Genomic DNA, 26,565 nt, shown 5'->3' with positions numbered 1-26,565 from the left:
GAGGTCCACACCCACAGCTGGGGGCACAGGTGTAGTGGTACCCGTCTCTCAGGACCCCCGCCTACTCCCTTGGACTCCATTCAGCAGCCAACAGAGTGCAAAGCTGGGGTTTCCCCAATGGCCTCTACAGAGGTTTTGGGAGGGTCCCTGGCCCTCTCCATGTCTCAGTTTCCCTCTCTGATAATGGGAGTTGGGCTGGGGGTGGGGGAGACGCGTCTCTGAGCATCTGGTCAGCCTAGCTCGCCTCCGAGTGCCAGCATAGTGAGCTCACCCCGACTGTGGCTTCTGTAAGGCCTTCTTTTGGGCTTTGGAGAAGGAGGGTGGATCAAGGGAACAGGGCCCCAGGGGAAGGGGAGGGGATGGGTGTCCTTAGAGCCTCGTCTGGAACCTGGCCACCCCAGTCCAGAGTCAGACAGCCTTTAGTCCCAGGCTGCACACTCGGAGTGGGGCTGAGGAAAGGGAGCTGCTCTTTGGGACTCACTGGCTGGGCCACGGCCTCTAACCTCCCCTGAGACCCGGCACAGGGGCTCCCACAGAAGTAGGGCACTGCCAACACCCAGCCTGGCTTCCCCCACCAGTCCATGTCCCTCAGGGCAGCAGTGGCCAGAGAGCTGGGGTCACCCCTCTCCTAACTCACACAGAAGTGGCCCTGCCCCCAGCTGGGAACCCTCTGGGGCAGAACATTTATGGTGCAAGGGTAGTCCTCCCAGCAGCTCGAGGAGAAGGCACTGTTTTACAGATGGTGAAACAGGGTCTAGGAAGGTTAAAAGATTTGTCCACTGCCACACAGGGGACACATGGCAAGGTAGGGATGTAGCCCTGGTCTGGCATTGGTGGTTGGAGAGGGGAGCGAGGTGCACGGGAGGCCGAGAATCAGACTCCCCACATGTAAGACACCAAGGCTCTCAGCCATACACTCATTCAGAGACAAAACCAGCCCACTTTCAGGGCACACAGGTGGGGGCACAGGTCCCCTACACACGCAGATCACTCAGGCGCAGATGTGGACATAGGGATACTCACACATTCACACTCGCACACACTCTCTCACAGAATCACCGATCCGTGGGTTTTCACCCAGACCTTCTTCTAGCGGCCTACAGGACGTAGTCTGCTGTAGTGCGCGTGGTGGCCTGCAGAGACACGCGTTCCAGATGGCTTGCGGGCAGGCCACACTCGTGCTTAGGGTACCAGCGAAGTGGGAGCTGCCCATAAAGTGAGTGAAAAGATCCGTCTTGATGAGTGTATCAGTTCTGATGTGTGTCCAGAATTTTGCAATCAGAGAAGTCACACAAAAGAGATTTTCATTTCCAAGACAAAATTAATATAAAGCCAGGGTCTGGACTCATCATCTCTTTACCCAGGTTTTAGGGCTCCAAGGGACTTGCTCAGATTCACAGTCCCAAGAGATCTTCTGGGCTCACGTGTTACCCGGCCCTGGACTGTGTATGCATGTGTGTGTGTGAGTGTGAGTGTGTGTGTGTGTGTGTGTGTGTGTGTGTGTGTACGCACGCTGGTGTACCCGCTTGGTGGCTCCCGGATCCTTGGGATGTGAGAGAGGGTAGAAGTTCCAGAGACTCCGGATGTTTGTTCTCTGGCTTCCTGGGCCCTCCAAAGGCAAATAACTTTGGATGCCAGACTGCCCGTCCCGGGCAGGCCGGGTGGGGTGTTGGGTCGTGTAAAGGGCTGGCTGCTCCCTCTGGAGCCCCACTGACGGGGACCTCGCAAGATTTTGCAGAGTGACTGAGACCTGTGGCCTGTGGCCAGCTTTCCATAAGCTTGTAGGTCCCCATCACTTCCCCTCTCTGGGGCTCAGGTTCCCCATCCAAGAAACAGAGGCAGGGAGGAGATGAGACTAGACTGGCTTCCCATGGAGACTGAAATTGAGAGAGAGACATCCCAAGCTTAAGGTGCAGAAGAGAAACAAAAGCGGGATACAGGGGGTGGAGGGGGCCAGTAGGGTCCAGGCTTCAGGGCAGGGCGCGGGGTCCCAGAGCCTGCCGTGTTTCTCACCCACTGCCCCTTCCCTGGAGAAGCCCTCTGCCTCAGAGCCTGGATCTGCTGGGGCCCAGCCCTTGTAGAGCTGCTGAGGGGAGCAGGGCAGGGCTGTGGGGATGAGAGTAGTGAGTGCTAGAGGACAGGGCCAGGCAGAGGAGCTGAGCAGACCAGGGCAGGACCTAGAAGGACAAGAGGGGAGGAGAGGCCCGGAGGTGGAGGAACGTAAGGGTGGGAGGAGTGAGGCTGGGAGAGTTGGGTAGAAGCTAAAGCATGAGAGCTAGTAGGAATAGGCAGTGGCCCCGTTGTGAGATGCTGAGCCCTTGACAGAGAGCTCCCAACAGGCCTGGGAGCTCAGAGCCTACTGTGCCCAGAAGCCATGGCAGTCTTATTCAAAGAAGGATTACAGTTTTAACAAAGCACTGCAGGTAGAGGCTGGGGTAGAGGCCCACAGAGAGGCCCCACAGAGTAGATGGGAGCCCAGAGGCAGGGGCATGCCTGAGATGAACCCAGCCCAGAAGATTCCTCACTCCAACCCCCAATAAAGGAGGACTATTTTTGGGAACAATGAAAGTGCTCACACATTCCTACAGGGGCAGGGAGAAGGAAGGGGGGCAGCCAGGAGCCAGTGCAGAAGGAAAGGGCCGACCCTAGTTTTCCCTCTATCTCTAACTTTGTCTTCAGTGTCTCCCCCTCAGTGGCTGGGGAGGTTTTATAACGCCTGGCCAGCCCAGCCTCCCTGTCCCCAGGGTCCCCTCCTCGTCTTGTGTCTATCCCTTTGCCTCTGAACTTATCTCTGTCCCAGTCTCTTTCTCATACTCCCATCTGCCCCCCCCTTCCCCCGCCCCACCGCCTTGGGATCTGGGGAACAGCTGGGAAGAGCCAGGCCCTGAAGATTGAGCCAAATACAGTCATGGGACCAGCAGTGAGGCTGTGGGAGAAACACATACCAGAGAACAGACAGACAGTAAGAGGGACAAACACAGAGAACCTGGGGGGAGGCTGAGAGGCAGGGAAAGAGCTTAGGACAGAGTCAGGGAGAGCCCGAAGGCAGGCCTCAATGACTGTGGCAGCTGCTCTGTGCTCTCTGAATTGTCCCGGGGGGATGCTCTACCAGGCTCACCCTCCCTCCACCCCCACCAGCACCCCCCAGCTCAGCCCTTCTTCCCTGCCCTCTGGAGGCCCACACTAACCCTAGGCCAGGCTGGTGCCATCCAGTATTCACCTCCCACTCTGGGCACGGTGTCTGGCACAGAAAGAGAGACAAGAAGCCTTGCCCCTGGCCTAGAGGAAGACACCCAGTCCCACCCCACACGTGAGAGGGGCTCAGCCCATCTCCTGGCCAAAACAGGGAATGGGAGGAACTCCAAAAATAAACAGTGCTCAGAAGGGAGGGAGCCTAGTGTGTCTTGAAGGGCCCTGAGCTGGACCGTGGGCCTCCTGACTCCAGGTGAGGCCCTGGGCAAGTCCTTTCCTACCTCTCCTGGCCTTAAGCTACCGCCATCAAGCTGGGGATTAGGCTCCATGAGACCTAGGGCCCTCTAGACACTGGTCCTGCAAGAATTCTCAGGAGGCTTGGGAGGAAGACAGATGACCCGACCCATCCAGGAAGGCCGCCTGGAAGAGGTGACGTCAGTCATGAAAGAAGCTGATAGTGATAGTGTTCCTCTCAGGGAAGAGCCCCTCCATCCTGACATGTTGTCCCCGGCCCCTTCTGTTCTGGGAGATGATCCTAAAGCACTGAAGGACCCTCTGGCCCATGAAGTTGCCTTGGAAAGGCTTCCAAAAGCTCTCAGCAGAAGGCACCCTCATTCCTCAGGCTCCTTCTCCAAAACAGTCACTGTGAGAGACCTGGGAAACGTTGAGAGCTCTCAGCTGTCTTTGTGGCTTGGGAGCCTCCAGAGGTTATGGGGTCCATCCATCTCCTTGGTGATGGAATGTACCCCTCACAGCCCAAAGGCTCGTGGCACTAAGAAGTCCAACTGATTATTTTATAGCTCAGCAAAGATCTGCTGACACCTGTGATGGGCTGGATGAAGCTGGGGACCTGGGGAGGAACAGGACACAACCTCTGGCCTCTAAAAACGCCCAGTCCGTTGGGAGAACCAGAAGGGAACTAGTAGCAATGTATCTGGCATGCCATGCCCTGGTTGGGGGGAGCACAGGACAGTGAGTGTCAGGGTCATATCTGCCTGGGAAAGTTCATGGAGGGAGACCCAGAGAAGGGAGACTGGTCATTCATTCATTTGTTCATTGGTTTGTTCATTCATGTATCCAGCCATTCCTTTGGTCATTATTTCCTGAGAGAGACTTTTCTTGACATTGGCCCAACGGGTCACATCTCTCCATCCTCTTCTGCTCAGGCCACTATGTCTGCCTTTCAGAGACTCCTGGATGGGCTTTGTCCAGCTCTGAACCCATCATGAAGACCATGTGAGGGGCAAGGCTGAGGAAAGTTTGAAGACATTTAAGGTCAAGGAACCCAGAGCTGGAGGCCAAGTGCACCAAGGCCTTACCTCATTGCCCCCATTCTTCTTATCACATCCTTGGGGATAGGGAGCTCACCCCTTCTTCCTTCCCAGACTTCTGTCTTATGGCATGACTGACTCTCAGCGACTTACATCTGCTTCCTTGTGACGACCTCCCTGTGCCCTGAGTCGAGGATGGAGAGGCACCAGGTGATCAGAATGACTGGGACAGCTGTGATGAGGGGGACGGTGGTGATGGGCTTTGGAAGAAGGCTGTGGCATCTAGGAGAATGTGGGTCATGAGGATGGAGGTCACTACTTACCCTGTCCTGTGAATTAGGCAGTTGAAGGTGGGGAAGCCAGGAGCCTGTCCTGCCCGTCTTGGTCTGATGTCCACCTCCCAGGGCAGTCTTGCCCTCCACACATTCAGCTCTTGCCTCCCTCCCTCTGCCTGCTCTGGCTGTCCCTTTATCCTCTCTGTTCCTGACCCCAGAACCTGTGCTAGGGATTGAGAGGTTCCAGGGAGTCAGGAGCCCAGAAAGCTAATTGTTCACACAAGCCTACCTTCTCTCCCCAAATCTGTCCTTCCTCCCATCCTTCATCCATCCCCAAACCTAGCCCCTGAGGAATCCAGGGGGCCTGGAACAATTGGAGGGCGTGTTGGAGGAGGCAGGATCTGGAGTAGAAGCTGAGTCTGACTTAGAAAGGGTGAGGGGCCCGGGAGGATCTGGTTGGCCATACTAGAGGGGAAGAGCCCACAGTTCGGGGGCCAAGCCCATCCGGGAAGTGGGGCACCCACGGGGCGGCGGGGGCGGGCGCCAGGACTGGGCTCAGGTGTATTCTACAGTGCACGTGTCTCCAGTGTGGCTCAGAGGCTGGAGACGCGGCCCTGTTGGAGTAACAACTGAAGCCGGAGTCTGCGAAAGGCGGGAGGAGGGGGGGGAGGGGAAATAATAGCAGGAGGAGAGAGGACGGAGACCAGAGGGGCGAAGGGCGGAGGAGGACGGCGAAGGGCAGGACTTTCCTGGGCTTGAGGACTTGGGCTTGAGGACTGGGCTCCTGAGCTCCAGGTGGCCCTTGTCCATGTCACCCCTGTGTCCCACTTTACTCTCTCCTTCCAGCAGCTCCGCTTCTCCCCTCCTTCAGGACCCTCCGCGAGGAGTCCCTCTCACTAGGCGGAAGCGGCGGGAGCCCCTCGGGCAGCCCGGGGAGGACTGGGCGGGTCTCACCTGAGCAAGGCCCCGCCCCTTCCTCGCCCCACCTATCAAACGGGAGGATCAAAGCAGGCACCTCCCATAATATTGTCCCAAGGTAGTAAGGTGACAGATGGTAACTACACTTACCGAGATGAGCATTTTGTAAGGTATATAATTGCCGAATCGCAGTGTTGTAACCTGAAACTAATGTAATAGTGTATGTCGACTATTCAGCAGTAACGCAAAACAAAACAATGGTCCCAGGGTTCGCAGGAGGATTGGAGGCGGTGTTTGCCCCTGGGTCTCAGAGTGTGGGCCCTGGGCCAGCAACAGCAGCAGCAGCTCTGAACCTGTTGGAAATGGCAATTCTTGGCCTCATCCCGGATGTACTGTACCAGAAACTTGGGGGTGAAGCTAGCAAACTGTATGGTAGCCAACCCTCCAGGGGACGCTGGTGGGCACAGATGGTTGAGAGCCCCTGGTGCCACCCCCCCCACCCCCCCCCACCCCCCCGCGGCACACGGTAGATGTTTGAGAACACTTCCCCCAAGCCTGACAGCCCACTCAAGCCAGGCTCTGACGTTTGCGTTACTGCACCTGCGGCCTGGGTCTCCATCTGCCTGTTCCTTCAGATTAAGTCTCCCAGGGATCACCACACCTCTATTCTCTTACTGCTGGTCCAGCTCAGCCTTGTTAAGGCGGAGGTCTAGGAGTGCAAGATCTAGAGCTCACAGGTAGCTCTTCGTAGAATATCTAAGGTGTGAATGTCTTTTAGACCCAGCTCCTTGAGCAGGTGACAGGCATGGGTGGGAGCGAGGGAGGGAGGAGGGCCTGCCTCTTGTTCTTCTTTATTGACTCTTGACTCTCTACAGGGCTGGCCGTGCTGTGAGGGCTGTGCGAAGTCACAGAGGAAGGTTGGAGTATGGGAGTTCAGGCCACGGTCTGAGGCCCCACCAAAAGTGGGGCTTCCATGCTCTGAGCCTTCAGGAGTTCTGTTAGTCACCCTGACACAGCAGCTCAGCCTGTTAGTCCTGGGCACAGAAATGGATAAGTTCTCCTTTGCCCTAGAAGGGCCCCCATTCTCCAGGAAGATAAGAGACTATATATTGATCACCAAAACAGGGGGCGGGAAGCAAAAGAGTGTAGATGGCATCTGCCCTGGCACCCCCGATTTCTTCCAACATGGCTGTCCTCCTGGGTTTCCCCCATTCTGTGGGTATCCATCTCGGGTCAGGTGCCTTCTCCCCAAGTTCTCAAGGGGACTGGCCTGGAGGTTTGGGAGAGGAGTGGACAGGAGAGATAGGAGTGGGTGGGGGCTGGAGTGTGCAGGAGAGAAATGGGAGAGAAGCCAGTGAGAGGAGAGAGGATTTGGGGTGGGAAATGACTTTGAAACTCATGGAGACATGACAGGAGAGCAGCCTGTGACAGAGATGGGAGGCATGGAGAGAAGAGAGATCCACTTAGAGAGGCTGGAAGAGACAGGGCCTAAGAGAGACACACAGTCAGGAGGGAAGGGAGGAGGCAGAGAGGGGCTCCAACACCCTGAAGATCTTGAACGTTGCCCATGCTTCAGAGAAGGGGATACCAAGGCCCACAGAGAGGCCCCCAGGCCACACAGGAGAACTAGCACACGTAGAGCTGGATAACTCAGTCTGTATGGCCGTCCCTGTAATACAGCTTGAGTCTTGGGGGGGACTTGACCATTGGGTTTGATATTATTACCTACTTCTAGGCCACCAAGAGGCATGATGAGGCTTCCTTCCAGAAAGAGAGGGGTGGGCTCTAGGCCCCAGGCAGTGGGGAGAGCAATAGGAGGGTTTAAAGAGGTGGGAAAAGACACAGAGCCTCATGAAGATAAGATAGGAGGGCAGCTTGTGACAGTGACCCTGACCTTCAAGATGGTCCCTGCATTAGTCCCTGCACAGGAAGCAGCAGAACAACTAAGGCCAAGGTCTCTGGCTTCATATGATCCTAGGCATTAGGAAGGAGTTAGAAGTAATTTAGGCTAGACCCTCCCCTCCTACCTCAACAAGTGCAGAAATGCTGATCTAGCCACAGGACTGGCCCCAGAAGAGCCCTGACTCCTAACAGACTCCCCTTTCTTGGTACCTGGAGAGAAAGCCCAGTGTTGAGGGGCAGGGGGGCGGCAGTGTCTTCGGTGCTGCCTGGCCCTCTCTCCAACCACAGAGCTGTGGGTAGGGAGCCAGAGAAAGCAGGAAGTCACCAGCCAGCTAGCCATTCTCACTGAATTCAACCACAAAACTCTACAACTATCTGTTGCTGAGCTGGAAGGACCCATTTTTACTAATGAGCAAACTGAGACCCAGAAGAGGAAAGGGGCCTGCTAAGGTCACAGTTTCTGTCATCAGTCTGGGACAGTCCTGGAAATTGCCGCTCTTTTCTTTCTTTTTTTTTCAATTTAATTTTTATTTTTTTAATATATATTTTTAAGATTTTATTTATTTATTAGAGATCACAAGTAGGCTGAGAGGCAGGCAGAGAGAGAGAGGAGGAAGCAGGCACCCTGCTGAGCAGAGAGCCAGATGAGGGGCTTGATCCCAGGACCCTGAGATCATGACCTGAGCTGAAGGCAGAGGCTTTAACCCACTGAGCCACCCAGGCGCCCCTTGCCGCTCTTTTCTACACACCACACATTCTCCCCTGAGGTCTGGGAAATTGCCTGGTGGTTATGTTGATATTTATACTGAGGTTTGTTCCAAAAAAACTGAAAGGGCAGGAAATGTGACCTCCTTCACCCCTCTCTGAGCCTGGGCCGCTCTGCGCGCTCATGTGTGTGTGCGCACGTGCACTCATGTCTAAGTATGTATTTGCGTGTGTGTGTTGTACATAGGGTTGTGTTTCTATCTGTATGCGGCCACGTTTGTGTGAGGGTGTGGCATGTATGTTGGACGGAGGCATGCGCGTTCTCAGCTGCTCCCACCGATTTTCCTGGGCTTTGGGATCAGAGCTGTTTCCATTCCTGAGCTGATGCAGTGGAGGTGAAGTTGCTTTGAGGTCTGGGGAAGATTCAGGGCTTGAAGTCCCCTGAGAGGCAGGTATGAGAATGGTCTTCCCAGTGGCTATTCCTGCACCCCACACCCCTACTCCTGGGTCAGGCGGGGCAGGGCCAGGCCAGGAGGGAGATGGACAGAAGGATGCCGGGCAGGGAGCCTCAGGCTTCATGGCCATGTCTGCTTCTAGCTAGCTCTGGCCAAGGCTGTGAAGCCCCTTTCTGCCACCGCCTGGACTCTCCTCGAGTTTCCTTTCCTGTCCCCCTGTCCCCACCTTTATCCTGCCCTTAGTCTGAAAAGTCACAGAAAGCTGACCAATCTGAAGAAAGGCCAGACAGGCACCCACCAATTCCAGTAAAGGACAGGCCAAGGCAGCCCCCAATCCAAGTAAAGGGCAGGTAGAGGAGCCCACCAATGGGAACAAAGGACAGACTATCCTCTCTAAGGCCCTGGGGAGGGAGCTGGGGGCCAGGTGCCCAGCTGGAGGCAGAACCAGGGCTGGAGAGGCGGAGACCTGGGCTGCGAACCAGCTCTGCCTGACTCCGCTGACCATAAATGGGACATTGCTCCTCTTATATCTTGGTCTCCTCATCTGTCAAATGAGGAGACTAAGCTGTCCCAAGCCTCCCCACCCCCACCTCCGGCCCCGCACCAGAGCTCACTCCATCACCTTGGCTGCTCTTCTCCAACTTCCACAATGTACACACATCAGACTCCACCAGAGGCCAAGAGCCCCAGGACTCTGCTTGTCTACCCCCCAGCCCCGCCTCCAGGCAGGAACAGGCTGAAACCAGCACCACCTTCTGAGGAGGCCCCGTCCTGGGAGCCGCAGCTTGAGGACCCTGGGTTGGCAGACTTAATTTTGGGATTATTTGGGACATGAGTTCTTTCTCCCCACTTTTAGTCTGCAGAATTGACCTCAAAAGGCCACTGTAGCCTACCTGTATGTTGTCCGCACAGCTGTCCCCCTGTCCCCACCTTCGTCCTGCCCTTAAGTCTGAAAAGTCACAGAGGGGCACCTGGGTGGCTCAGTCTTTTAGCGTCTGCCTTTGGCTCAGGTCGTGATCCTGGGGTCCTGGGATAAAGCTCAGTGGAGGCCTGCTTCTCTTTCTCCCTCTCCCCCTGCTTGTGTTCCTTCTCTCACTGTGTCTCAAAGCCAGAAGGAAGTGGCTGCCCCTGCGTGAACCTCTGTGCGTGCCTGGAGGGTGGCTTGGGTGTGCTGGGCGCTTCTTTGGAGAAGTGAAGGTCTGTGGCTGTGTGGCCTCACGCATAGGGTGCTGAGCACGTGTGAAGTGTGATCAGGAATGCCTAAGGGTTAAAGGACAATTAACCCAGTGGGGGGATTCTAATGTTCAGAACCAGCAGCTTCTGATGCCCAAGGGCAGAGACCTATCTCTGTGACCAAAATGTGTCTTCATCCTTGAGCAGCAGGAGGGGCTGGTGGGTGCCTGGGGTGTGGGGAGAGCAGTGGGAAGTGAGCATTCGGGGAGAAAGTCCACTGCAGCTGCCCACTCCTGGGAACCCAGGACTCGGTGGCAACGGGGATGAGGGGGAAGACTGAAGCCAAGAAGACACATGGCCAAATGCTGTAGCTGAAGTCTGGACCCCAGGCTTCTCCTGGACCCCAGCACAGGACTCCTCTCAGTGGCCTCTGAAAAATGGGCCCTGAGTCAATTCTTGCCCACCCTTAGGGACAGGCAGCTCACCTCCTCTCTCTCTCCTGGTGGCCTCTTTCTGTGTGGTGTGGCTCTGCCTAGGAAAAAGGTCCTTCTTCTCACTAGGCTGAGGCCAGCCTCCTTCAGACCTGTGGGTCTCCAGCCCATCCCTGGGGCCATAGAGTCATGTCCTGCTGCTCGGGAGAGCCTGAGAGATTGGAGTCAAAGACGGAGACCCATGGGTCTGCTCTGCAGTAGGCTGGGCACCCCCAGATCCTCCAGTCTCAGCCACATGCAGGCCTTGGTTTCTCGTTCCCTCCTTACGTGGGTCACCTGTGAATGAGTCTCATCTTGTCCTTACTTGAGATGAAGTGCACTGGAGATGATCTAATCCACCTGCAGAAGTGGGGGAATGGTCATCTTCCCTATTCGGGTTTACAGATCTTTATTAATATGGCCTGCAGTTCCAGCATTTTAATTATTACCGGCCACACATATACTATGGGTTCATGCGGAGCTTGTGATTCACTAAGACCCTCAACCTCATAACATTTTTATATGAATGGGGTCAAGCCATGTCTCCTTCCTCCTACGGTTAATCATTTTGCTTTTTGAACACAGACCCGGCCATCCACAGAAAAGAACTTCAAGGGCTAGTAGGGAGGGCATGGCTGAGTGGATGGTATGAGTCATGAGCCTGCCTTGGCCCTGGATCCCCTGTTCCATTACCTTTCTTTTTGATCCCTGCGGCTCAGCAAAGTTAATAGAGAAGCATGGACCTTTTTGGTCTCTGTTCCGGCTCTCCAAGGACAGGACTGTTCCTGGGATGGGAAGGCTGTGAGGCTGTCAAGGCTGGCTTCTCCTTCCTCCTCTATCCTGCCAGGGGCTGGCCCAACTGTGTTTCTCCCACCTGTGGGCTCATCGCCTGGACTGTTGCTACTCCCAACCCAGGATTCAGATTGGGGGGTGTTTGGTTGCTTATTTTGCTTTGTTTTAATATGGAAGGTTATGCTTTCCTTACTATGCTAGAATTGTCCTTGGCTAAAGGACAAGAGGTCTGGGGGTGAATCTAGACTTGAACTTTTAATGTACTGTGAGTACTTTGCTAAGCCCCTGACCCTTTTCTGAGCCCCTTTCCCCCGTTACTAAGAAGAGTGGACCTGGATACACTAGGACCATAAGACTTGTTGGATTCTGAGATTTTAAGATCCTGGGATTCAAGTGTCTGAGAGCTTTGGACTCTGGTTTAAGTGGGGAGTTTGTGCTCCTAGCTGTCTGGGCCATTGGGGCTGCCCTGGCCTGCCTGGAAAAAGCCCTCACTGCCCTTTCCTCTCTTCCAGGATGCTTTGCTGAGCCTGGGCTCCGTCATCCACATAGCGGGCTTCCGGCGGGCTGTCAAGGAGGCCCTCTCGGCTGTGCTCCCCAAAGTGGTAGGTGCCTTGGCCCACATTTCCCCCAGCCCCCAAACCCTTGCCCAGCTCCTTGCTGTACCTCACATAAATTTGAGAAGGAAGGAAGAAGCAGGGGCCCTGTACTCAGGGCTTCTGCTATGGAAGTGAAGGTTTTGAGTAAGTGTTCCAAGAGGGTGTCCTGAAAGAGAAGGTCTGAAGCTAAGTACCAGAGAATGAACTTGCGTAGGAATTCTGAAATGTCAGGGGCAGAAGGGAACTTAGAGCTTAATTGGGAAGATTGTGTCTCGAATAATGGAAAGGATTCCCCTGGGATAATAGCGAGAACACAGTGGAGTCAGCTGGGCATTGGGATATGTAGCAGAAGAGGTTGAGGGTAGACATGCCGGAGAACTTCCTTGATGCCAACTCCAGGAGTTGCTAGAGTGAGAGGCACAGCTTTATTGAATGAGTCTGTGAGTGGTGAAGTGTCCTGCCCAGAGATAGGAGGCTAGACAAGATGACCTCTAGAAACCTTTAGGCTTCTCTTTGACCTATCCCAACACCACAGACGGTTGTAGATTGAGGGTAGATGGAGGGCAGCTGCTTAGGCCCATGCTCACCCGGCCCACTTGGTTGTCTGGGCCCAGAGTGCCTTGCTGAGGGGACTGTGTTCCTCGTGAGGGGGGCGGTCTGAACCTGCCAAAGGAGCATGGAAGTCTTCCTGGAGGAGGAGACACCTCAACTGGTCCCCAGAGCCTGGAGTTTCCTCTTCCCTACTCTAGACCCAGCCAAGGGCAGCCTCTGCCAAAATGTGACACCCCTCACCCCGCCACTCCCCACCCCCACCCTTGCAAGTCCACCATATCTGAATCTGCTTGATTAATGAACCTCCAGATGCCCGGCGAGTTGGGGGTGACTCACCCAAGGTCACACAGCACGACAGGGACAAATGGGGCTTGGCACCTAAGCATCCCCATTCTCTCTCCTCAGCTCTGGCTTCTCAAACCTTCTAGAAGTTCAGAGCCCAGGAGGAGGGCTAATGAGTGAGTTTTATTGAGCGTGAAATTGGTAGGAAGTGGGTGGTGTGTTGGCGCCCCAAAATAAATCCTCCCAGAGAAGGATAGGACTGAGGCAACATCTGGCCTGGGATGGAGAAACATCTGGAAAGGAGGGGGTGGGGAGGCTAGCAGGTCAGCATCTGCAAAGCTGTCCTGGGCCCCTCTGTGGCCATGGAGGCTGCCCTGGGAGGGGTAAGGAGAAGGTGCTAAGTTAGGTCTCCACAGGCAGGGTGCTTGGTTGTTGTGCCAGGACAGATGCCCAGCACTGGATTAATTGTATCCCCAGAGCTGGGGGCTTAGAAGTTAGCTTTGGTCCAGGCCATTAGCTTCCTGGGACAGTGGGACATGTCTACCTTAGCTCGTCCAAGAGACCTGTATGAGCTAAAGGACCCCAACTTTGGGGAGCTGTGGTTTAACTGCAGGAAGGGTCTCAGCACACCCCCTCTCCTGGAGGCGTCCCTCCTCCCCCCACCCACTTCCCCCACCCCTGCTGGAGGGGTGGGGACATGGGAAGTGTGATCTGCCCCCGGGGAGGGGTAGATGAGAGGTAGATGAGAGGTCTCAACTACCCACAGGGGATGAGGGGAGGTGGGAGGTCTTCTCTGCCCCCAGAGAATTAGAGGGTCTGGTCTGCCCCCAGGGAGTCAGGGGAGGGTTGATGGGAAGAGTCCACTCTGCCCTTAGGGAGGGGTGAGGAGATGAGAGTGTCTGCCCCCTAAGAAGGGAGGGGAGAGGAGAGCATCTGCTCTGCTCCCAGGGAATGGAGGGGGTGGGGAGATGGAAGGGGTCTGGCTGGGTCCCCAGGGAGTCGGGGGAGATGGGAGACCTGCTCTGCTCCCAGCGAAGAGAGGGATGTGAAGACATCTCTACTCCCCATGGGGTGGGGAGGGGTGTGGGGGGAGGGGGGACACTGGGGGAGGGGTCTCCATACTCCCCCTCGGAGGAGAGCCACCGCACCTGGCCCTCTCATCAGCACCCATTGTGGCAGGCAGCCCCGAATGCAGATGGTGCTGATGTGTCTGCGATGGTTCCCTCCTTCTCTCCAATACACTCAGCTAATTTTAACCCAGAGGGCTGGGAGTGAGGGGGTGGGAGGCAGAGGGACATCCGGAAGCGAGGAGGATCTGTCCTCCCTGCCTCCTCACCCCCAGGGTAGCCACCTCTCTCTCTGTCAGGGCCAGGCTCTCCGTGTGACCCTGGGTGCTGGGGCTGGGGTGTCTCCTAACCTCTTTGGGCTGGATCCCTCAGGCCCCTCCCAGGCTGCTGCAACGACTAGAGGAGCAGACGGAAGCAGGATACAGATGAGAAAGAGGCCTCCCTCGCACTGATTTCTCCATCCCTGAGCTCCCTGCCCCAACCCTTCCCCTGGGGGACAGGGGGCCTCCAGGCCTGGCCAGTGCCTGCCCCTCACACTCGTCCCGGGCCCTGTCATCTCCAGCCTACACCACTGATGTACTGGCTCGGGTTCTCTGGAAGTAGGACTGAAACAACTCATGGGGCTGGGAGGGTGGGGGCAGCCAAAGACCCCCCAAAGTGGCTGGCAAGATTGTGGACTCTCACAGTGGTGGAAGGGCAATGGCTTCGACTGGATTCCACACTTACTGCCACACTTACTGCCGGGGGCCTTCAACACCCAGCTCCAGGGTCACCTCCTCCAGAAGCCCTCCCTGATAGCATCAGCAGAGAGGAGAGCACTCCCTTCCCCTCCCAAGAAAACAGTGTCGTCCCTCAAGACACTTAGCTGGGCATACAGGGGCCCCCAGCTGGGGCAGGGCATCCGCTGGGCAACCCTGGCCTCTGTGTCTCCCTCTGCACTCAGAGTGCGGGGCCTTGGGATGCTCACTGAGGCTGTGCTGAGTTGGGTGTGGAACCCTCGGGTAGCCGGTCCTGCTTGGAGGGGATGTGGCTTTTCACCCATGGGTCACTGAGGGCAACTGCTTCTGCCAAGACATGGCCCAGAACTGAGGCCAAGACAGCTCTGGGCCCTGGGAAAGGCACATTGACAAGTTGAAGACTTGACAAGCTTCGAATAGAACTTTGATCTCACTCTAGGGAAACATCATTCCAAAAGACACACCTGCTCCTATCTTTCAGGGCTCACAGCAGCCTCCCCCCAGCTCTGTTTCTAGACCCTGCTGACCCCAAGGCTATCTCCTGTGCCCCCTACCTCTACTGCCAGTTCCATAAATACTCTGTGCTCTTTACCACATATCTACGACTTGGCCCAGGCCCAAAAGCCATTCTTCTATGCCTCACCCTTTCCCCAAATATGTCTAATTTTCCTAGCAGTTCAGTTTAAGGTCACCTCTTCTAGGAAGTCCTTCTGGCTTGAGTCACAGTGTGTGGTTTCTCATAGAATTGTTTGTGTCTTTGAGGTCTGAGGTCATGGGGGAAGCTTCCAGGGCATTCTAAGCCCCTCCTGCCATACAGCCCTGGATGGACCACTCTGTTGACCACTCTGTTATGGTTCGCTGAGACTGGAGTCACAGCAGGGAAATCTCTTGGGGTGGGGGGTGGGTGGGATTTGTCTGCACCTTCGGCCCTTTAGATTCTCCCCCCAGCACTTCGGATTTGGGGTGATAGACAAGGAAAGCCAGCAGGGTCATGGGCCACTGCCTTCCCAGAACCCCTCCAGGAAGAAAGGGTGCTTACAGGAGATCTTCCACCCTGGCTTCAAGTTAGACCTCACCTGGGGAGTGAAAACAAACAGATGCCTGAGCCCACTGCCAGAGGATCAGTGACCTTGTCACCCAGATATGCATCAGCCCTGGGACAGAGCAGCTGGGAGGGCTCTCTGTAGGATCTCACGAGTGCCTTCTGTCCTAGGAGACTGTCTACACCTACATGCTGGATGGGGAGTCCCGGCTGGTGTGTGAAGACCCCCCTCATGAGTTGCCCCAGGAGGGGAAAGTCCGGTGAGCTATTCTGTACCCTGCTGCCTCTCCTACAGTCAAGGATCTCAGGCCTGGGGGACCTGCCAAAGTCATCTGGTCTGACTTCCCCATCTGCCCTTGACCTCAGCTTCCCTGCCAGCTGGGGTTCCTTGGCTGCGTCACTAACTCCCCATAGAGGAGAGAAACAATGTCTTTTCTCGTCCTGTGTTGCGGTAGTGGACAGCACAGGAAAGTACCCAGTGGTAGGTTTTCTTCTAGAAACCTAGAGAGCTCCTTGGAATTGCTACAGCTTCTTGGAAGGTCGGGGCTAGAGTTTATCATTAGATCCCCAGCAGGCTCTGAGAACTGCCTGGGAGGTCCTCACCAAATCCCAGAATGCTGGGACTTGTAGGAACACATGGTATCAACCCGGTGTCCGCAAGCAGGGAGATCAGAGACAGGTGTCCCACTGTGGGTTCTGAGCCCCAGTGCCTGGGTTCAAATCCCACTTCCCTTTTACTAGCTGTATAACCTAGGGCAAGGTACTCAACCTCTCTGGGCCTCAGGGTTCTTGTTTGTAACTGCCAAAAATGATAGTTACTTACCTCGTAGGGTTGTTGCAAGGATCAAATGAGTTTAACACAAGTGAAGCCCTTAAAAGGCATCTATTAGAAATGCTAAGCATCTGGTTTTGTTTTTGTCAGGATGGAATGTTGGAATCCCTGACCTTAGGCACATTTTGGGATGCCTGGTGTGCTATGGTCCCCTGATACTTCTGAGCCTAAATTGAATTCAGCCTCCTTATCTTCTACCACGAGATGTGTCCCAGGCCACGTACCTGGTGTGCGATAGAGCCAGGCCTGGGACACAGTCTCCTGGCTCCTGGCCATTCAGGGGACAGTCAGGAGAAGTGGAGCTCATCAGATGAGACAGTGTTGACAGGCAGGAGTGCTGGTCCAGAAGAGGTCAGGCCGAAGAGGACATGGTCACTGCCTTCTCAGTACCGCAGGGCCATTGTGGGCCCAGGGAGCACCAGGTCGTAAGCACTGAAGGCTGAGTGGGCACAGTGGGGTGTTACTAGAAGGCAGCACTCTACTCCCCGGTGGGGAGGGCTTTTCCAACAAGCCAAGGCCTCCAGGAATATGGCTTTTTCAGGTAGTAGCTGAAGCCAGCAAGGCACATGGCAAGACCTCCTTTCACGGAGGTCATGGAAAGAATTGCTATTTAGGGCTGCTGGAGACCCTGGTCCTGGGGATGCTGGTGGTCTTGAGGCCCCTGCTGGCACTTTGGACCCTGGATTCCAGGACACTGGCCTCTCTCTCCAGACCTTCCCCCTTGGACAGGCTGGTGCCTCTCCAACAAGCCAGAGCCTTCTCACATCCTGTTCTCCCATTTTGTTCCTCTAGGGGATGGGTGGGGGGTGACCCTCTCCTCTTCCTCTCCTGACAGCTCCTTCCCTCAAGCACTGTGCCATGCCACTCTCTGACTTCTACTGTCCCATCTATAAGATGGCAGGATAGGGCTGGCAGGTCTTCGGAATCTTAAGGAAGAAGAATGCTTATAATACTCCCTTTCCTTCTCGGAGCCAGCAGCCCTACTACTAAGAACGTTGCTTTGTATATGATCTTGCTCCACCCAGCAGGGCTCCTTCCAGTGGCCGGGGAAGGCCTTCCTGGGAGAGGGACGCAGGACCAAGGGCCCAGAAGTCAGGAGGGCTGCATCCTGCTGGGTCTGCCCTCCCTTCCGAGCCCAAGAAAGCTCCCCAGAGTCTTTCTGCTGTGAGGAGGGGTGGGGTGGGAGTCTGCGGTCCAGGCATCTTGGAGAGCTCTCAGATCTTCTGCGCCTCTCAGGATCCCCCAACCATCGCCCACTACCTTCAGATTCAGTAAAGCTTTTGGAAAAGATAAGGGGGGCACAGTGGAGCAGGGAGAGTGGTGGTGGAAGGAATTAAAAGTGAGTATTACAATGCAATTAGCCCAGAGTTCAGTGGAGATGGGGAGGTGAGCGCCTGCTCGGAGACTGGGCTCAGAAATCCCAGGAAGAGGCTAGCAAGGGGCAAGGGGAGGGAGGCAGCCCGCATCCGAGGGGACACAGAGTTCAAAACTCATTCAGGCCAGCAAGGATTAGGGGTAAAGGTTTACGTCAGTCTTCTCTCCTGAAATCTGTGCTTTGCCACACCCCCAACCCCACATCTGGTACTGAGTCCACCTCCAAGGCCGGGGCTAAGACCTAGCTAGGTATGTGGAAGAGGGAAGAGCACCGAAATGGGAGTCAGATGGGCCTGGAGTCTAGCCCGGCCCCCTCCCTGACTCCCTGTGTCACTTCCAAGCACCTGTCTTTTGAAGAGATGAGATCCTGGATACCCAGTGCTCTGCCCAGTGCTTGGCACAAGTCTGAGCTCAGTGGTTGCTGATTGCCCTCCACCCCAAGCCCCAATTTACTCATCAGGGTGAGAAAAATTTTACTTCCCTTCTGGCTTCAGTCTTTTTCTATAAAATAGGTGAGGCTGGGTGCAGGGTCCTTCCAGTGGTGACCCCTGAGATTCTGGCCCCAGTGGGAGACTGGGCAGCTGCTTCATCCAAAGGTGGGGCCCGAGACTCTGGCTGTGCCCAGTGGAGGGGGCACCACTCCAGGAAACCCTGGAGGGCTGGCAGGGCTGGGAAACAGCAGCAGGTGTGAATAGAGGTGGGTCATAAAGACAGATAAGGCTTGGGGAGGAAGAGGACAGGCTCCGTGTGGTGTGAGGACAACAGGGGAGATAGTCCAGGGGGAATGGGAAGACCCCTCGTGCCATTGTGCTCCACCGTGGGCTCACAGGTCCCCAGTTTCATCCCGACAATGTGGTTTGGGTTCCCTACCCCCTCGTGCTGCCTCAGGCCCTCTTCTCAGCAAAGTCCTTCCCAGGACGGCTCCATCTCAACCAGCCACACGTCCCTGATTTCTCTTGGCCAGCAGGAGGCGCTCTAGGAGGCCTGCTCCATATTGCCCCCGTCACTGAGGAAGCTCCAGTTTCCAGAAAAGGTGTTCCCGCCATGGTGGCCTCCCTCAGGGATGGGTCTTTCCACAAGAAGAACCGTGGGCTGGGAGTCCGGGAGACCTGGGATCCAAGAGGGTGTGGCTGAGACCCCACTGCCACCACCCTAGGCCAATAATTTCTCTGGGCCTCTGGGGACTCCTGGGAGACAGCAAGATGGAACACTGCAGTGTGAGGCTGGTCCAGCTCTGAATTCTAGGGGCTGGAGGGGAGGGCCTCCTGGAAGACTGCCTGCAGAAGGGCCTTCTGGGAACACTTCGTCGCCCTCATGTTGGTGCCCCTTCAATCTCCCAGCCTATTTCAGTCCCCCGCCCTGCTGCCTTCCTCCTCTTATTGTGTCTCCTGCCATCTTCAAGCCTCTCATTACCCGCTGCTGGTTGCAGCAAAGTCTGGGGCTTTTCAGCTGCCACGGGGACACCCCCGCTCACAAGAGCCCAGCTGCTTGTCTCCCTCTGCTACCATTTGGGGGTCCCAGGGCCCAGTCTTGAGAAATTTCTTCCTCAGAGCTGACCTGGTCCTCTTTCACTGCAGAATCTGTGTTCCTCTGATTTGTGTCAAGGGACACATGGAATAGTCTGTCCCTGTCTCTGGAGTCTCACATTCTGGGAGAGGGAGAGGAAGAGGAGAGGGTCCAGGTCCTGGCCTGAATCATAATTTATCTCTAAGAGAGATGAAAATTCAGAGTGAGGTTGAGGCCCGCGGAGGTGGGGGGGGTGGGGGTGGGGTGCTCAGTAAAGGTGATGGGGCCTCACCAAAGACGGGGCTCAGAGGAGTGGGAGGGGGCCTGGGCACTCAGCTCTTTCCAGGCCATTGACCCTCCCAACGGAGAGCTTTTTTCTCTACTCTTGCCACTAAACAAATAATTGTTAAAGGGATGGAACTGTCATAAAGTCCACGCCCGTTCCTCTCCCCACTCTGTGCCCATCTGTCTTTATCATAACTGGGGCAGCCATGACCACCCAGGCACCAGACCTGAGTCATTAGCCTTCAACCTGGACAGCTGGCCCCCGGGCGTGGAGTCCCCTCACCCCTCACCATCAGCCTGGCAGCTGGGTAGGAGGACAGAGGAGTCAGCAGGGGAGAGGAGGCAGGGTGGGGGAGGGCCCCTAAGGTGAAGGAGGAACCACTGGGGTGTGAGTATAGACAAAGCCCTCACCCCCACCTGGTTTGAGGAGACTCAGCCTGGGCATTTCCCTTTGCCTTCTAGTTCATGGGTATCTTTAAAACCTCTAGGAGGACAGCAGTTCCAGGAAGGGCTTGCATGGGTGCGGGCTGGGGTGAGCATGGCCCAGCACAGACCTGCCTGGGACTGTGGGATGTGGCCAGGCTGGGGAGGACAGATTGCAGAGCAAGGTGCCAAGGTGAGGGGACTCCTCTGGGTTTAGGCTCCTCAGAGGCCCCAGTGCTCCGGGAGAGATCTGGGCTCAGTCAAGGTTGATCTGCCCCAGCCTCGCCTCTCCTCTGCTGTCCAGGGACCACTGAGACTAGATGCCCTCACTGCCAGGACGTTTCCAGTCTCCCAGATTCTCCCTGTCCAGTGAGAGTTTTATCCAGCAGCTAAACTGATTAGGCTGAAAGCAAACATGACCTTCACCTTCCACTACTCAAGTCTATCCTGGGGCTCCCACTGCCCTCAGGATCATGCCCAGCTCCTCGGGACCCTGTCCAGGCTTGCTCCCTGCTGTCTAGCCACACTAAATTTCTTGCAGTTGGGCCATCGAGCAGCCAAACGTTCTTTCCCTCCTCTGAGCCTCGACACATGCAGGTCCCCCTGCTTGCACATCCCTTCCTGTCTGCCTTGAAAACCTCTGCATGTTCTTTAGGACCCAACTCAGCATTGCCTCCTCCAGGAAGCCTTCTCTGACACTAACGCCATGCAGGACAGTTGTGAGATGCATGGAAGGTGATTCACTCATTGGATGGGGGAGGTGAGGAAGAGGGAGGTAGCTGGGACAGTTTGTGGACAAGCTTACAACAGACCCGGTGGGTGGTTGTGCCTCTTTATGTAGTGGAGAGAACAAGTTCAGATTGGGACTGGGTGCCTTTGACGACATCAGGGACATCCAGGACAGGCTTCCAGGAGGCCTCTGGGTACCGGGGTCTGGAGCTCATGAGAGTGGGACCTGGAGTCAGGAGGCCATGAGCACAGAAGAGAGAGTTTTGTGCAGAAGAAAGGCGGAGGATGGACTCTTTCGTCAGGCTCCCGGGGTGGTGGTGGGGGGGGCACGAGGCAAAGGCAGCTTCTGGTCTGGGCGGGGGGTTGGGAAAGGGGGAGTGAGGTGTCAGGGGGATGTAGCCCCTTGGTTTACAGACCAGCAACATAAGGACCAGCACATCTTGTGGTTGCCCAATAACCATACTGCAGGAGGCCAAGTGGCTGGGTGGGCTAAGTAAGAGGGGGTTTGGCTGAGGGTCATGGAGGCAAGCCCCTGCCTCCAGGAAGCCCCAGTCTTCAGCAATTGAGTCATCAGGAAACATGGCTACATTGCTCTCCTGCCACCCTAGATTCCCATTCCCTATTCCCAGCTGGACAGAGCAGAGCTGGAGCCTAGCTCTCCAGGAGCCTCATGGTCCAGGGTGTGAGGGCTGGAAGGTAGGAGACACCACTAGTTCTTGTAGATTCTGAATCTACAGGAGGCCAGGAGTGAATGGATCCAGCTCAGAATGCTGCATGACCTTTACCAAGAGGTGCAACCTCTTTGCCTTTGATTTCTCTAGAGGCCTCAACCTGATCGGGAGACTTGGAGGCCACCCCGCCTCTCTTATCCTCATCTGGCCTTTGCTTGGCTCCCCTTAGTGACCCCGGATGCCCACACTGGCGTCCCAGCCCCCCCAGGCTTCTCTTCTCTTTAGGTCAGGCAGTTCCTACAAACACAATTAAGTGGAGGCAGCATGAGGGATGAGGAACCCAGGACATTTAATCATCGGGGAGGGACAGTTGGTGAAAAATCAGGCACTTAATTAAGCAGGAAGAGCTAGAGGCCAGAGGAAGGGTAGTATGTGTGGCGAGCGCAGATAGAAGCTCATTCTTCCTACACGACCTCCCCTCCCCACCCCTCCATCACACCTACGCCCATTCATGCCAATCCCTTTGGAAGTTCACCCCCCTCAGGTCTTTAGGAAGGTTCGAGCACATTAGTTAGGAGTATGTGCTCTGGTGCCAAGTGCCTGGGTTCAAATCCCGACTCTATCACTTATTAGCCCCGAGACCTTGGATATGTTCTCAACCTCCACCTGAAAATGGAAATGATGATAATATTGAATTCATGGGATTTCTGGGAATTCCAAGTTAAACCAGACACGTTGTTTGGACTGTGCATGGCACATGGGGAATGTAGTATAAAATTTAATCATGACAACTATCCCTGGAGTCCTCCTGTGCTTAGCACCGCAAGTTGCTGTAGAATGTTTTCTTTTTCTTTTTTCTTTTAATTGAAGTATCATTGACACACAGTGTTACACTAGTTTCAGGTGTATAGAAGGGCTTTCTGAGGGTAGAGATGGTTAGGATTCTACTCTCCTCCATACTCTTTCTCCCTGGGAGGCTCAGAGAGGTAGATCACTTGCCCAAGGTCAAGTCGTAGCCACAACAGGATTTCAGAGCTAGGTAGCCTAGCTCTGAGCCCTTGCTTGACTTGCTCTGGGGGAACTGTGCTGGGCCCCAGGGTTCCAGCAAGGGGCGCCAGAGGCCAGACTGTGGCTGCCTGCCCCTCTATGTGGCGGGTCAGCGTTCCCATCTCTTTTATTTGTGTCCTCCTCGTGTCCACCCTACAGCAGGTCAGATTGTCTAGATCCTTGCAGATGTGCAGGGTCGAGCCGGCTTTGTGTCCTCTGGTTGGGGCCTGCTCCTTTTTGATCCGGGGACTGAGAGCTGGGAGGGTGTCCTTTTCAGAGAGGCTGTGGTCTCCCGGAAGCGGCTGGGCTGCAGCGGACTGGGTCCCACAGACCTGCCCGGGAAGCCGTTGGCCAGGCTGATGGCTCCACTGGCTCCTGACACCCAAGGTAAGGGCCGGGACCTGGGCAGCGGCAGGGAGGGACTGTGGTCCTGCTCCCCAGATCACGTCTGTCTTCTAGCCCTGTCTTCATCTTTGTCTCCTTCTTTCTCTTGCTCTGTGTCTCCAGCAGTTCCTCCATCTAATTCTCTCTGTTGTGCTACTAACCTCTCTGAGGCTCAATTTCCTGATATGTAAAATGGGGATGAGAGAACCTGCCTTGAGGGGGTGTTTTGAGGAGGAGCAAATGAGATAACGCATGTTAAGGGCCTGCCACACACTAGGGCTCAGTGGCCAGTGGCCGCAGTGATCATGTGCTTGTGTCTATTGCTTGATGGGCTGCGTTGTTGTCATGCTCTCTCTGTCACTGTCTCTGTTTTTCTTTCTCTTCCTCTCCACGCCTCCTGTCCGCCATGTCTCTCTGCCTCGTGTCTCAGTCTCTCTAGGTCTCTGTCCTCTGTCTCGATGTGGAAAGTGCACAAGACTGGGAGTCAGGAGACCTGACTTGCTGTGTGATCTTGGGCAAGTCACTTCCCCTTTCTGTACCTCAGTTTCCCAATCTGTAAAATAGGGGTGCTCAGCCTTACCTGCTTCCTGCCCTCTCAGGGTTGCTGGGGGGTGGGGCTCACAGAAGAGTTGTGAAGTGAGGGGGCTTCCTTCCATGCAGGGGACATTGCTGTGGTTTTTCTGTTGCTGCCTCAGGACCCCCTGTCTCTCTGGGTGTCTCTGTGTCTCTGTGCCAGCCTCTCTGTCTGTGTCTTTGTCTCCCTCCCTGGGGCTTGGCTCTGTATCTCTGAGCCTCATTGGCCCTGCAGGACCACCTCATTGCCCTCTCCCCCTCAGTGCTGGTCATGCCGCTCGTGGACAAGGAGGCTGGGGCTGTGGCAGCCGTCATCTTGGTAAGAACAGTGTGGGGTGGGATTGGGGGAGAGAGGAACAAGGGAGGAACAGGGGATGGAGCCTCTCTGGGTGTGTGTGTGTGTGTGTGTGTGTGTGTGTGTGTGTGTGTATGTATGTAGAGCAGCAAGCTGGACTGGAGTGGGGGAAATGGGGATCTGGGAGGAGTCTGGGCTTTTCCCACACCCCAGCTCTCTGTCCTACCTTGAATGGGCAGGACGAAATCATCGGCCCTGTCAGCAACATTCAGAGATATGTACAAGCCTCTCTTGTACTTCTCTGCCCAATTGGAGCTATCTGTGCAACCCTGACCTTGCTTCCTCTTTGGCATCCTCCCTGCTGGGTTGGGGCAGGGGGCTGTGTCCACAGAAGGCCTGACAGACACTGAGGAAGGGTGGATGGATATGTTGCCGACAAAAAGAGCCAGTATGAGAAGGCCCGTCAGATTCCGGTGGCTGGAGCTCAGGAGCACGAGGGGGCCCACTGGGAGGGGCTGCCTGGGAAAGCATCCAGCCCCACCTCTGATGCTGGCGACGATGGGCGGGCTTCCTGGAGGGGGTGATGGAGGGGAAGGGGCTTCAACAGCAAAGGGGGGATGCGCTGCCTGGCGGGGCGGGGCTGTGAATGGGGGGAGCCCGGGGTAGTGGGAAGGTGGGCAGTCCGGCAGGGAACCCGAACCCAGACTCCCCCTGCCCTCTGCTGCCCCTTAGCGGAGCTCACCAGCTTTCTGCTCCACCAGCGGAGCTTGGCTGAGCCTAGCGGGGCTGGTTCAGCCACTCTTTCAGGCTCTTCTCCCATAAATCAAATCCTCCTGTCCTAGGAACCGAGGGTTGGCGCCCCCCAATGGCCATTATTGGGGGACCGGCTTCACCGAGGCAGCCACAGCCCCAATAAGGCTCAGACCTGGGGGCGCGGACAGATGAAGAGGGGGTCCTGTGGGACTCCTCCCGAGCTCATTAAAACGGAATTAAAGGTTTCTGAGGCGCCTGACCTTTCCGGAGCTGCTGGCGGGGGAGGGCAGTGGGAGTGGGGGCCGGCCGCGGGAAGGGGGGGATGAGGAGAGGAAGGAAGGAGTGCTTGGCTTGGTCTCCTCGGCGCCCCATCTGCCTGACTGAGGGAGCCGCCGGCCCCTCGGTTTCTCCCACAAGCTGCTCCCCCACCCCCAGCTTCTGTTCCCGCAGGGGACGGATCTGCTGTTGGCACAGAGTTCCTTCTCAGCGCGGCTTCCCTCCCTCTTTTGGTCCCAATCTGTGCCAGAGCCGGTGGCTTGGAAGAGGCTCAGGGCTGGGGGCAACGTGCAGAAGTGGGCGGTGGGAGGGGGTAACTCGGTGGCCCACCTCTGTTGAGGGAGAAAAGTCTGAGGGTGCCAGAAGAATTTCCTGTGGCGGTCTAGTGAGGGCGAGGTCAGAAGGGAAGCCACTCCAGGAAGAGGAGGACGTTCGGAGTTTGTTCATCTTGCTGGGAAGAGGATGGCTGCCATGACTGCAGCTCAGCTTGGCTCAGGTTGGACCCAGAGTCCAGGTTTCTGCCTTCACCTGCGGGAAGAAAGGCCTGTGTGTATATGTGTGTTGTAGGCTGCGGAAGGGGAGGCGGCCAGCCTTACTCACATTCAGTATACCCTAGAAACCCCTGCTCTGGGCATCCAGGCTGGGTGCTGGGGCAGAGAGCGGAGTGAGACCCATTTGCACCTTCTAGAAGCGGTCTTCTAGACGACTTCTAGAAGTGGTCAGCTTCAGGTGACCACTGGCCAAATGAAATAAATGCAGCTGGCAGGTGCTCTGGTGGCAGAAGCTGGAGCACCAAGGGGTGCCTCATAGTGGAGGTAGCATTTGAGTGGGGCTTTGGGGCATAGGTAGGAGGTTGACAGACAGAGAAGAAGGGAAAGGATATTCTAGGAGTAAACAGCATGAGCCAAGGCAGGGTGGGGAGAAGGGTGGTTGGGAGAAGAGTGATCCTGGTGAGGCTGAGGCTTGGGGTGCACGGTGCTGAGCAAGATGTCACCTGGTCCTCTGGCTGCCAGGAAAAGTTCCCAACAACTAGCTTCCCACCTCCTCAAAGGCCCCGGGCAGCTCTTTTTCTTTTTTTCTTTTTCTTTAAGAGCTCTTGAAAGGTGCTTAAATTATTCAGTCTGCCTCTCCTCCAAGCCTGTGCCTCAGGTAGAAGTGCAATTCCCCAGGACACCCCTCTCCCCGATGCATACACATCTGCTAGGTCCTGTGTCCCCCTGGATCTCACATGCTTCCAGAGGCGGCACAGGCTGCCCCCGACCCCCTAGCTACAACCAGATCCTGATGGCAGAGGGCAGAAGGGTAAAGGGGATGCCACAGGGTGGAGATTTGGGGAGGGCTGATTCACCAGCTCCATCCTCAACAAGCCCCACTCCTTTCTCAGACTCTGCTCTTGGTATCCATTTATCCATCCTTCCATCTGTCCGTCCATCCTCCCACCCATCTATCAGTCAGAGACCCATTTCTCGGGCATTGCCAGGCATGGTGTGCTAGGTGCTGCCAACAGAGCAGTGACTGACCTCTGGCTTCGCAGATCATACAGCCTGGAGGTGTCGGGAGACAGACATCAAACAAGTGAGCCAAACAGGGATAGAATTGCAAATGATGGCAAATACTGGCAAGGAAACAGGGAGCCCGGCAAGGAATATTTGTGCCTGATGGAGACACTGCGGGTGGAGGGCTGTCTGAGGACTGTGCCGACCAGGTGCAGGGCTGCGTGGCTGAGTGCTGGGCATCTGCTGCTCAAGGTGCCTGGGCGGTAGATTCTTCATGTGCAAAGAGTCCTTAGCTCTGTTCTTAGTTCTGGGATGAGAAGTCCCTGGAGAGGGTGGCCCTTGGTCTCTGGCATCGGATGCATGATTTGTGCCCATGCTTCCCTCCGGCCCTGCCAGCCACATTGGCTCCTTACATGAGGACGACGTGTTCATGCGATTAGCCACACTGAACTTGGTGAAGGTGAGAGGTTTGAGGGCTGTGCTGGGTTTCAA

General features: G+C 55.9%; 1 protein-coding gene across 3 annotated transcripts in view; it reads left to right on the top strand.

The window, feature by feature from the left end:
• Positions 1–26,565, top strand: part of PDE2A (phosphodiesterase 2A) — a 91,415-nt gene that overhangs the window by 47,671 nt on the left and 17,179 nt on the right. For all 3 annotated transcript variants that reach the window (XM_046015554.1, XM_046015557.1, XM_046015556.1), the window contains 4 exons: positions 11,666–11,755; positions 15,601–15,689; positions 22,574–22,683; positions 23,517–23,572. In XM_046015554.1, the coding sequence (XP_045871510.1) occupies positions 11,666–11,755; positions 15,601–15,689; positions 22,574–22,683; positions 23,517–23,572 (345 nt within the window). The remainder of the gene's footprint in view (positions 1–11,665; positions 11,756–15,600; positions 15,690–22,573; positions 22,684–23,516; positions 23,573–26,565) is intronic.

Source organism: Meles meles, chromosome 8 (assembly GCF_922984935.1).
Source record: "Meles meles chromosome 8, mMelMel3.1 paternal haplotype, whole genome shotgun sequence".
NCBI lineage: Eukaryota > Metazoa > Chordata > Mammalia > Carnivora > Mustelidae > Meles > Meles meles.
The sequence above is the reverse complement of the archived record's forward strand: the minus strand, read 5'-3'. Positions and strand labels throughout refer to the sequence as shown.